General features: G+C 33.5%; 1 protein-coding gene across 10 annotated transcripts in view; it reads left to right on the top strand.

Moving 5' to 3' along the window:
• AKAP9 (A-kinase anchoring protein 9) overlaps positions 1–12,229 on the top strand; it is a 105,238-nt gene that overhangs the window by 36,375 nt on the left and 56,634 nt on the right. For 4 of the 10 annotated variants that reach the window (XM_030264660.4, XM_030264665.4, XM_030264662.4 and 1 more), the window contains exons 4-9: positions 2,862–2,915; positions 3,323–3,493; positions 5,883–6,038; positions 6,952–7,149; positions 7,835–10,279; positions 11,828–12,041. In XM_030264660.4, coding sequence (XP_030120520.4) covers positions 2,862–2,915; positions 3,323–3,493; positions 5,883–6,038; positions 6,952–7,149; positions 7,835–10,279; positions 11,828–12,041 — 3,238 coding nt within the window. Of the gene's footprint in view, positions 1–221; positions 1,723–1,754; positions 2,296–2,861; positions 2,916–3,322; positions 3,494–5,882; positions 6,039–6,951; positions 7,150–7,834; positions 10,280–11,827; positions 12,042–12,229 lie in introns of those variants that run through there. The other 6 variants (XM_030264666.4, XM_072925518.1, XM_072925520.1 and 3 more) reach the window with 5 other exon arrangements.

The following is a 12,229-nucleotide window of genomic DNA, read 5'->3' on the forward strand; positions in this document are numbered from 1 at the left end:
TGTTTCTTCTCCCAGATCAAACAAGTCTTTTATGCAGTATGTATTGTTTTATGCTGAGCATAAATTTATTTTCATAGAGTGAAATCTCGGTAGTAATAGTATTAATGTTGTAAGTAGTTACAACATTATACATTATATATTATTACTGCTACTTTTGAGATACAATTTCTGGTCTTTCAAGGTGTAAGGAACTTGATATAGGGTACAGTGATATCATGAATGTAATCCTGACCTCTGGTGGCATTTGTCATGAATCACTCCTTTAATCCAGTAGTGGAAGTTGGTTTTCCTTTTTTCTCAGAAAGAAAATTCTTTCATTTGCCTTCAGCATATGTGTTAACTGATGCAATAGAAATGAAGTCTTTATTTTTAGCCATGAGACTACAGATTATATTTTACTTTATAGTACTAAATAATTTTTCTGTGAATTATTTTGAAAATGCAAGGAACGAAGAACAGTCAGACATAATGTCCTTTGAGACTTCTATAACCTTCATTTGTTTCATAATGTTTGTTCACCAAAACTGTGACTGCTGAGTAATGTATTGTAAAAATTAATCTATTCTTTTTTTGTGATTATTTGCTCATGCAATTTTATCCAGAGCTCTTGTTACTTCTTTGTTCCATTATGTTAAAGTGGTATGTGATTTGATTCTTTCAATGTTTAATTGTTTCCTGGGGTATGTAACTAAACACATCATAAGTAATTAAGGCATAAGAATGTTTCAGTTTTAAAGGTGAACTGCAAAGCTTTTAAAGAAGAAATTATAAGAATCTACATGAAGAGCATTTATAGACTTGCACAAGACCTCTAAATGGGTAAATCACTGGGACCGTAAGTCAGGACAGGAGTCCTGCAGGCCTTGTTTACCCATCTACTGACCCTCAAGTTGGCATCTGAACTACTGAATTCATATACTTCAGATGAGTGGAAAATTTGTTTTAAATTAAGATATTTTGAAGTTGGTAACTTACTACCAACTGTTTGTCTGCTCTTAAACAGCAGAATTTGTCATGTTAGGGGTTGCCAGGCTGCTCCCAAGGTTTCCCTCAACACAGTACCCTGCTGTGGCTGTCTAGCTGGGTTTTTTCACAGATTGCAGTGCAGTTTGTTGCCTTGTCGTGTTTCCACTTGCACTTTGCCAGAAGACATTTGAAAGAAGGTATCAGATGAGAAAAGTGTGGACTCCCATGTTACTGTGTACATCACTTGCGTGTTGTCGAAGTTACACTCCCATGAAATGGAGCAGGATTTATGATGTTCCACACAGTTGATTTGAATGTGTGTAGCAAAATCTCTTCTCTAAGTTAAGGTCTTTTGTAGAATTTTCAGCTGCTGAGTAGTCTGACAGCTAATGAGAGGAAACTTTTGTGCCTTTCCTGTTAGTTCTTGTTATAGCCATGATTCATGGGCAGAGAAGTGTATCCACTGTGGTAGAATACAGTGGTTGTTCACTGCATCTTTATCAATTAAGCCTAAGGAAAATGGGAGCTACAAAGGGGAAGGGAAGGATTTAATAGCAGCTTCTATTAAACTACTAGTGTTGTTAATCTGGGACATGTGCCAAAATCTGAATAAAGATGTTGGTGCCAGGCACTGTGTAGACATTTGTGTGTCTGAACGTAGAACAATCATCTGGCAATACACAGATGATGCACAGTGCCTCTATGAGTAGCCTGGACTGCTGTTTGCTGGAATTTTTTTATTCCTTCTAAACTAAGGTAGTAATCTCCACGGTGTCTTATTTTTACTGAGAACATCAGAAATTGAAAGGGCACGCTGTCAGCTCTGCAAATTCTCTAATGCAGATTTATTCATTCGTCTAATACAAATTCAATGACTGTATTGATCCCATTTAGAACAGTGCACTTATTGATTTGCTGAGGCGTAATAGTTATTTGTAAGTCAGTCCTGATCTAGGCTATGGCAGACGTCTGAGCAGTACAGCTTCTTTTTTTGATTTAAACATAGTATTTGGGTCTGAAATACTATGATGACTTTCTATGTTTAGTGCCATTATTTTTGTTTCAGACTCTGATGTAATAATGAGCTCTGAGGAGAAATGCAGCAGTTCTTGCTTTCTCATTTTTGAACATTGCTCTGCTGTTTTAAAAGCCTGCCTGTCTGTTTGATCATTAATCATGTGTACCCAGCCTGTTCTTTTCATTTGGATTTTTTTTAACCTGCAACTACTACTTTGGCTTGTGCTTGCCTTTTGGAGATTTGCTGGTTTTGGTTTGTACAGTCAGTAGAGTCAAAATTCTCACAGAAGCTGAAAGCGCTTGCAGTGTTAGGTGAGTGAAAGAGGATTTATTTATTTTCAAATGTCTTATGTCAAATGTATCATTTCTGTTCTTTTTCAATTTAATGAAATTTCTTCAAATTGACAGTGAAAGTCTATGATACTGCCTTTCATCCCTTATCAAGAGATAGGTGACTTTCAGAAAGACTAAATCTTGTGGTGTATAAAAATCTTTGAGAAAGCATTACTATGTTTTGTAATATATAAAAATATTAAATATATAATTTAAAATGCAACAGTGCTGTATTTTAATGATTTAAGAGATAAAGCTTTGCGTTGACCTTTAAATCTGAATTCCTTTGTTTTCTCTAGATGTTGATTGGTTATAAGGTTTTCATTTTAGACCATAGTGTTTATTTCTGCAATTTTGGGCATTTTACCTGTTATCTATGCTTACTTTAATGCAATTTGCTATATAGAAAGCTATTTTGTATTTCAAATTAAATAAATTTTTGTAGTATAACAATTCCTGTATATTGCCACATAAGATTCAAGTAAGTGGGAAATAGAAATCAAGCATTATTTAAAATAATGTATTTAGAAATTGTCTTTATACAGGTAAATGGTTGCAGTTTTGTGACAAGAACAGCTATACCTGCAGACTTAATCAGGGTACAGTATTGCAAATTGAATCAGAATACTAATGGAGAATACTAAACACCTCAGTTCGTTTTGAACAAACACTGTGTTGTTGACTAATGCTTTATTTTGCATGCTGTGCTCCACTTCTGCATTGTTTGTTATATTAATATAGTGTATCCTTAAACTTGAAATGCAAACCAATTTAGTCCATCTGTTAAGGCTAAGGTTATAGAGCACAACTCACAGAAATGTTTTGTGTCAGTGCTTTTGAGGTGTGACTTACACTAACAAAGGAGGTTGCCGTGGCAATAACATCTTTGATGCTGTATTGTATTTTAATGTTCTAAAGTGGCATTTGGTACAGAATTTGATGCTTGACTTTATTTACTGTGATAAAACATAAAAATTGGCATGTAAAGGAACTTGGATTGATTTAGGAAGAAGAATTTGGAGTTGGAGACATTCATTCAGAGCATGGGATGCAGCACTCACACACACAGCTAGAGGTGATGGAGAATCAATTGACTGGGAAACAACAAGAGATTGAAGAATTAAGCAGAGAGATAGAAGAAATGAGGGCAGCCTATGGTACAGAAGGATTGCAACAGGTATAATTACCTTATGTTGCTTTCTACTTGCTATTTGGTTACATGCAAAAATGCAGAGCCTCACTGGAAAGAGTTCACACCAATGGTAGCTGTTCAGAATGCACTCAGTGTGTGATACAGAATTAATTACACGTAATTTCTTTCAATCATATGCCATGTGTTTTATTACTTTGAATGGCATTTCCATTGTGTGTCCTTTTTCTCTGTATTTTGTGACTAAAATTCGAATTGTCTTTGCAGTGAGATGCTTCAAATTAGGAATGGAAAGACAATTTTCTTCAAGAAAAGCCCTAATTCTTCTCTACTTATGCAAAGACTTTAATGTCTTCCTGCTCCTCCAAGATCAAAAAAAACTCAGGTTTTACTCCCTAAGGAATAATATAACTGAACCAAAAATGTATTTGTATTTGTACTTCACAGTGTGAAATACATAACCAACAGTGTCAGAATGTTTTAATTTAAAACACCTAATAATTCGGCTTTATAGGAAATAATTTCTTACTTTAAAAATACCATTGGAATATAAACTTAAGTTTTAAAGTAAAGAATATAATTCCAGTTTAAGCCAGTGGTGCAGTGCACTCAAGTCAGTGCTTTGTTGTGCTTTATGTCTTATTTGTCTCTCTCCTAATTTGGATTCAGGTCACGTCACTGTATTTTGCTTTTATTTTTGCAAAGTACTATAAATTTTTTTAAAATCTAATATTCAGTTACTTTTGCCATTGTATTATTATTATTATTATTATTATTATTATTATTATTATTATTATTATTTTATCTGTGATAATAGATGTCCTTTTATCCATCATAGCACCAGTTAAGTGGTTGCCCCAGAAGAGGTGGTTTATTATTTCCTTGTCTGATGTTGAATTTTAATTACTGTGTCTTGTATCTGTTGTGCTAAACATAATAGTCATAATCATAGCATAATAAAGAAAATAAGTATTTCTAATGATTGTAACTACTGTTCATTTTTCCTGGAAGAGTAGAAAGTGAAAATGTTTGCATTTAAAAAATTACCATAATTACAATTTTTAAAATAAAATAAAAATTTACTAAAACAAAATTGAGTGTTTTCAGGTTTGGGGCTGTGGTACAATAATATTTTAATTGTTGCAGTGTACTTTTGTTCATAGTGGTACAATGCATAGTATCTCAATTGAGAAATGCATATGATTTATTTTTCAGAAGAAACAAAAGAATTGTAAAAGAGGAGTGGGGAAGATAGTTGTGTGCTTTAGTTCTGCCTCTTTGTCAAGAACAAAGATTGAATTTAAAAAGTTGGAAATTATATAACATGATGTGCTTTGGAACTGACATATTTACGTATTCAATTTCATTGAACAGCTGCAAAAACAAAGGTGTAGCATACTTAAGTTCCTGATTTGTTCCTAATTTTCTCTACTATAACAAACATTTAGTATTTTAATTATGCCTGTGCTTTTAAAGTAGGATTTGACTCCAATGTTCTAAAAATAACTTTACCTGGAAGCATTACCATGTTAACAGCAAAGATTGAGCATATAACTCAGTGAAGGGTTTTTTTGGGGAACATTGTAAACAAAGCAGTTACAGAGGATTACTAATGGTTTAAGAAATTTGCAGTATGTAGAGAGGAGGCTTCCACTAGCCTTAAGTGAGTTCAAATTGAGAAAGAAACTTTATACTGATACATAATTATATAAATGCGCACAAAAATATTGCCAATCAATATTGTAGAATTTCTGACTGCTTGAGTGTAATCCTACAAAAAATGAAAACAGTTGTCAAAGAATTTTTTTGTCTTATCATTTCTTCATTATTACAAATTGCAAGAGATTCATCATTAAATATGCTGTATCCATTTTGCAGCTTGAACTGATTTTCTTGTGTAGTTATGAATTACTTTCTTGGGTTCACAGTGTAGGATACTGCATGGTGTCTATTATTACCTGCTTTAGTACAATGAATGCTGTTTGTTGCACTTCAAGTGAGAGATGATATAACTTGCATTTATTGTGGGAAAAGTGTGAACATGAGAAGTTGTACAAAACTGCTGAAACACTATTAGTAGATATTCTGGTTTCCTTTATTATGGTTTGTTTATGTGGCCACACTTTTTATTTTAAAAGCAAGTTATATATTTAACTAATTAGTCTTCTTAAAAGTTCAGATTTTGTTATTTGTTAACTATATTTCATGGAGAGATCATGTATTGTTCAATGAGGGGGAAAAAACCCTCTTCCTGAAATTTTTACAAATAGAGCTTGTGAAAATACAAAAACTATACTAATGAGACACCTTTTAAACAGAGAGATTAGGGATGATTTATTTCTACTTAACTAAAATGAGCTAGTATTTTTGACCATGGTTTTCATGTGCATTAATATTTAAATTTTATCTTTTACAGCTGCAAGAATTTGAAGCTGCTATCAAAAAAAGAGATGACATTATCACTCAGCTCACTACTAACTTACAGCAGGCACGGAAGGAAAAGGATGAAACCATGAGGGAGTTCTTGGAGCTTACTGAGCAAAGTCAGAAACTGCAAATTCAGTTTCAGCATGTAAGTTATACAGCAACCAACATTTATTTAGGTTTGACAATAATTGTCACTTTGAAGGCTCCATAAATAGCTACTTCCTGCAGAAAATTTTTTTGTACATTTTTCAAGAATCAGCCTCTTAGCACAGATCAGCAGTCATTTTCCTGGTCCTACAGTTGTTGTCACAATATGGAATAATTAGCTGTAAAATTATAAATATTAGTCTGTTTTCTTTCCTATTATGTGGTAATAGCTTCTGATAAATACTGAACTGTGGCAGTTAGCCTGGGGAAAAAAATGTGGGTAATTGATTCTCAGAGCTTTGGGCACAATGTTCCTTTTGAAACCAAAATATCCAACCATCAACTTCCATGGGCCGCAGCTTCACACTCCAGTCCTTATATTTTTTTAATAAAAGCTTCCTTTATGGTGTTATTAAAAGGTAGTTTAAATAATGAAGTGAAGCTTCAGAAAGACATTTCTTCTAAAAAGTGTGGTGATTGAGATGCCACAGGCACACAGACTATACCTTACAGTGTTGCAGTTGAATCTTGTAGTATTTCATGCTGTTAAAGTACATTATATAGCTTATTTTGAGCTTCAAGTGGTTTATATTCTGAAGCCTGAGATTTTATTATTAAAAATCTGATTATGGGCTCCATAGCTGCAACTAGTTAGTTTTACTGCATACTGATGTATCTGAGACACTGCTGTCCTATGTTAACTCACCATGAATATTTAATTAATATGAAATACCTTTTTATTGGTTGGCCATCCCAAATGAATAAGGATGTTTGACTTCCCCCAAAAGAACTTAGAAATCTTTGATTTGTAATGTTGAAGAAGAAAGTAAATATCACTATTTCTGTATGTAGCACAAGTGTTTTCTGAAAAAACTTGATATATTTTAGGTTTTATTTCTTTAAAATTCAAGTTGCAGGCAAGTGAAGCCCTAAGGAACAGCAGCCATAGTTGCACAGCTGCTGATCTACTGCAAGCCAAGCAACAGATACTTTCACATCAGCAACAGCTAGAAGAGCAAGAAAGTCTGCTTAAGAATTATCAAAGAAAGAAAGAAGAATTTGAAGAGCAGATTACACATCTCCAAGAGAAAATAATGATATATGAAATGGTATGTTCCGTACTCTAAAGATCTCTTTTCCTAAACACTTTTTAGGATTTTGTAATTCCTTTGAAATAAAAAAGCCAAAGCACAAGTAATGACTTTGCTGCATAGAATGCAAACAGCTATTTTAAGTTTTTGATACTGTTTCTGTTAACAAACACATAATATGTATATAATTTCAAACTGAAACTTTTATGTCGGTATTATGTATTATTTTTATTAAAGTTGTGGAAATATTTAGAGCAAATTATGAAACTATGTTTCATGTGTTAAAACGCCTTCAATAGAGGACATTATTGTAGAAAAAAAATTTCATTATCTGCTTGAACATTCTTCTCTGCCTTAAGCAACAAATGAATTTTTTCCTTTGTGTACCTTTTAAATTATCTTTCATGGGAAAACATTTTAAAACCACCTAAAAAAAGCAAATATTACTAAAAGTGATAGAGACACTGGTGGTTGGAAAGAATAGGGGAGGGGCATAATGACATTGGTAGGGTACAGGTTCTTAGTATTCCAAAGGTACAGAAAGTTCCAAATGAGGTCAACAAATAATTTATATTTATGTTTTATAACTAACATAGCCTCTCTAGCCTTCTAAGAAAGACGAAATGGATAAGTCTGTAACTGTTCCTACATGTTCAGATAATTAGCTAAAAATAAGAACATAGTTTTCCTCTTTTGTTTTAAGGAAAAACAGAAAAAAGAGGGGGAAGATTTGAGTAAATTACAAGAAAAGGAAGCATTAGTTGAAGAGCTGGAAGCAAAACTTGGAGAAGAGGAAAAAAATTCATTTCAGCTAAAGGAAAAACTATCAGATGTCAGCAAATTACTTGAAGAATTGAAAGAAGAGATTTCCCTAAGGAACCAGCAGATAAGTAATATGAAAGTTGAACTTACCGCCTACAAACAGAAGGAAAGACAATGTTCTGATGAAATAAAACAATTAATGGGAACTGTGGAAGAACTGCAGAAACGATGTTATAAAGACAGTCAGTCTGAAGCTGACATTGTGCAAAAAATGGAATTGGAAACACAAAGGAGACTGGCACAACTTCAGGCTGAATTAGATGAAATGCACGGCCAGCAGATTGTACAAATGAAGCAAGAATTAATGAAGCAGCATGCAGTGGAAATAGAACAGCGTCTTTTGCAACAAAAAGTAGAATTGGAGCAAACTTCAAGTCTGTGTTTTCATGAGAATGCTAATAAAGATCAAATGCATTTAATGAATATTAAAATTAATGAATTGAATGTGAAATTGCAGGATGCTGATAAGGAAAGGGAAAAAATAAAGCAAGAGTTGTCACAACAGATGGAAGTTATTGCAACAGAGAAATCTCTTCAACAAACTAGAATTGAAGATCTTCTTCAAGAACTGAATTTTTCAAGAGAGCAGGTTCAAAGGGCCAAGCAAACTATAGCGGATATGGAAGGTAGATTAAATGAAGCTGAAAAATACCAGTTTGTGATTGAAGATTTAAAAACTCAGCTGGCTTCTGCCTCTGAATTTAGGAAGGATTTGGAATTAAAACATGAGGCAGAAATTACAAATTACAAAATAAAACTTGAAATGCTAGAAAGGGAGAAGGATGCAGTTTTGGACAGGATGGCAGAATCTCAAGAAGCAGAGTTAGAGAGACTGAGGACAAATCTTCTGTTTAGTCATGAAGAGGAACTTTCCAGGCTTAAAGAAGACTTAGAAAAAGAGCACATGGTGAACGTGGAAAGCCTTAAACACAACTTGAATGTGTACCATAAGCAGCAGTTAGATGAAGTACAAAATGAAATGAGTCAAAAGATAGAAGCCATGCAATATGAAAAGGACAACTTAATCACTAAGCAAAATCAGTTGATTTTGGAGATTACAAACCTGAAAGACTTGCAGCAATCTATTGTAAATTCTAAATCTGAAGAAATGACACGTCAAATCCATGAACTGGAGAAGGAGATTGAAGTGCTTAGGCAAGAGGAAAAAGAGAAGGGTACCCTTGAACAAGAAATACAAGAGCTGCAGCTTAAAACTGAGTTGATGCAGGAACAAATGAGGGAGAGAGAAGATACCCTTAAAAAAAAATGTTCAGAACTAGAAACACAAAATAATGTTCTTAAAGGGGAAAATGAAACTCTGGAAGAGAAATTAAAAAATATGTTGGTATGCTCTGAAGAAAACATAGTTTGTAACAGTAGTGTTAGCTCTAAGACAGAAATTTTGGACTTGCAAAAAAGAATAGAAAAGCTGATTACTGAAAATGAGCAACTTAAAAACCAAAACAGTATCCTCCAAGAGGATACTAAAAGGCAGAAGAGTGCCTTTTCATTGACTGAGAAAAAACTTGAAGCTAGCTATAAGGAACTACAGAAAGAATGTACCAGTCTTCTGAAGGCAAAAGCTGAGTTAGAAGAGGACAAGAAAAAGCAAGAAGCTGAATACAGAAACAAACTCCAAGCTTTGAATGAAAAAATCTGCCACTTACAAAGCAATAGACCAGTATTATTTAAAACTAGACCTTCTGGTTTTGAAGGGAGTAAAGAAATAAAGGTGTCCAGGGAAGACATATTTGTGGCTGGAGAAGTTGTTGAGAAAGATTCAACAGAACTTATGGAAAAGCTCCAAGTTACTCAGCGTGAGAAAGTGGAATTATCCCTGAGACTTTCCGATCTCTCTGAACAGTTAAAGTCAAAGGATAGTGAAATCTGCCATTTAAATGAAAAAGTCAAATCCTTAAAAGATGAGAAAGAGCAAATTCTAGTAAAGTGTAAAGAACTAGAAGTCACAATTAGTCATGTTCAGAGAAGAACTAGTAGTAGTAATGACTCTAAGAAAAAATGCTCTAAAGGAAAATCTTTAAAGACTGCTACTCCAGCATCTGAACGTAGGAATAAATCCTCTGGTTCAAAGAGTAAAGCTGATGAAGGAATAAATTCAAGAGATAATCTAAGTTCTGGTAAAGACTGCAGCCATGAGGTAATAAAAAGGAAGAAGGTCCAGCAAGTGCTGAAACCAGAACAGCAGTCTGTTGTGGAACATTTGCATGGGATGCCAGACAGGCTGACAGAGGAAACATCATTACCAGCCATTACACAGAGTGAAAATAACCTTCAGCAGCAAGTGGATGCCTTAAAATCAGAACAGGTATGTGTTGTAAAACTGTATAGAAAATACTTTAACTATGAAAATCAGTAGGAGCTTACACTTGAAAATTTGCATCCTATTTTTTCCAATTGGCTGCCTTGAAGTGTAGGTGTGTGTCAGTGGTTGAAAGGCTTGTGGCCAGTGGTTGAAAGGGGTTACATGAATGACCAGAATTATAAGCACAGTCAATGTGTATGAGGATGCTTTTTGAATGAAAAAGAAACTCTTCCCTTGAGTTTAATTAAGTCAACAGCAACAACAAAAATGTAAGAAGACTACCAGAGCACCTAATATTTTGATGCAGTATTTCACTTTCTTAAGGGAAAAACTTATTTTGGACATAAGTTTTTATTCTGTGACTAGTTTTTCAGTTCTCTAAGTACTCATTCAAACAATATAAAGACTAATGAAACTTCATCTGTCATCTTTGACCAAACTTTTTAAATATCAAACTTGTGAAATATCTAAATTGCATTATCAATTATTTTGTTTTAAGAAGTGTATCTGGATGTGATAATGAGAATGCATGTAATATGATTCTATTTTCTTAAGTTTTGTTGGCACAGTTTTGCTTGGCACTTCTCCGTATTGTTAATTAATTGTAGGTAACAATTAATGAAAGGATTCTTATTTGTCAATATAAATACCTAAGTATTTGATTAGGTGGTGGAATCATAAATCTAGATATAAACTTAAATCTATGTACACTGGTAAAGTTCAATAGCATGCTGCAAGTTGTATGCAACTAAGTTTTCTGTGGAAATGGATGTTAAGCAGACTTCTACTCTTTTTAAACTTCTTTTTTGTTTTATGAAAGTCAGCCTAACAGTGAACTAATACTACCAACTGCCTAATATTGCATTGTAGTTCATTTATTTCCTAAGAAATAAAATCACAATCAAAGACACATTGGAAACAGTTGTGAGATTACAAAAAGAGCTTTAGCTTTGTGATGGTTTGGTTTAGGGTTTTTTGTTTGATTGGTTGGTTTGTTTTTTATAAGGCTGTGATAAGGGTCTTACAATTTCCTGACACACAATTAAAAGTCATTGTGGTCCAGAGGTGTCTAAAAACCTTTTCAAACTTCAGCTCTAAGTAGGTCCCTGTTGGCATATCCCAAACATCTTTTTTATTTAGCAATGAGATCCCCAAAGTGCAGACTGGAGCTACAAGCCTTGAAAATTAATGTTTTTAATGTCTGCTAATAATACAATCTCTCTCTGTGTTTAGAGTACACTTTCCTAATTACTCTGTTAATAATGATATTGCTTTTGCTTCACTGGGTTAGAATTCATTGGGATTTTATTGCTGCAAAACAGGAGTTAAAGTGTATTATTGATTTTAATTTGATTTTTATTTTAAGCTGAAGAAGTGTCTTGCTATTTTGTTAAAACTCAACTTTCCAAACTATGTGTATTTAAATTTATGTTATGCATACTGTATATGCAGCATTCCATTCAACAGTTTATTAATCTCAGAAATTTCCAAGGATGGGTCTTTCTATTTTCTTGTTTCTCACTCTTTTAAATTGTGTCTTTATATTCAAAGACTGATTTACAACTGCAAATGGAAGCACAGCGGATTTGTCTATCACTGGTTTATTCAGCTCATGTAGACCAGGTTTGTGAGTCCTTGAAGGCAGAAAAAGAGAGTGCACTTAGCAGTCTTAAAGAGGAACTTGTTCATAATCATATACAAGAGATGACTGATCTTAAAAGAATGCATCAGCTGGAGCTCCAGACCCTGAAATTTCAACAAGCAGGTAACTTGACCAAAATTATGAGAATGAAGCTCTATATGAAAAGCTGTCTTAAAAAACCCCAACCAAACAAGCACAAAAGTTTGTGCATCTAGATTTCCAATTATTTTTATATCATATTTTGAAGTATTTTTCTTCAACAAATTGTTTACCCAGCACATGCAGTCTATTACTGAGTTAAATTGGAAAAA

The sequence above is a fragment of the Taeniopygia guttata genome, chromosome 2, assembly GCF_048771995.1.
Source record: "Taeniopygia guttata chromosome 2, bTaeGut7.mat, whole genome shotgun sequence".
NCBI lineage: Eukaryota > Metazoa > Chordata > Aves > Passeriformes > Estrildidae > Taeniopygia > Taeniopygia guttata.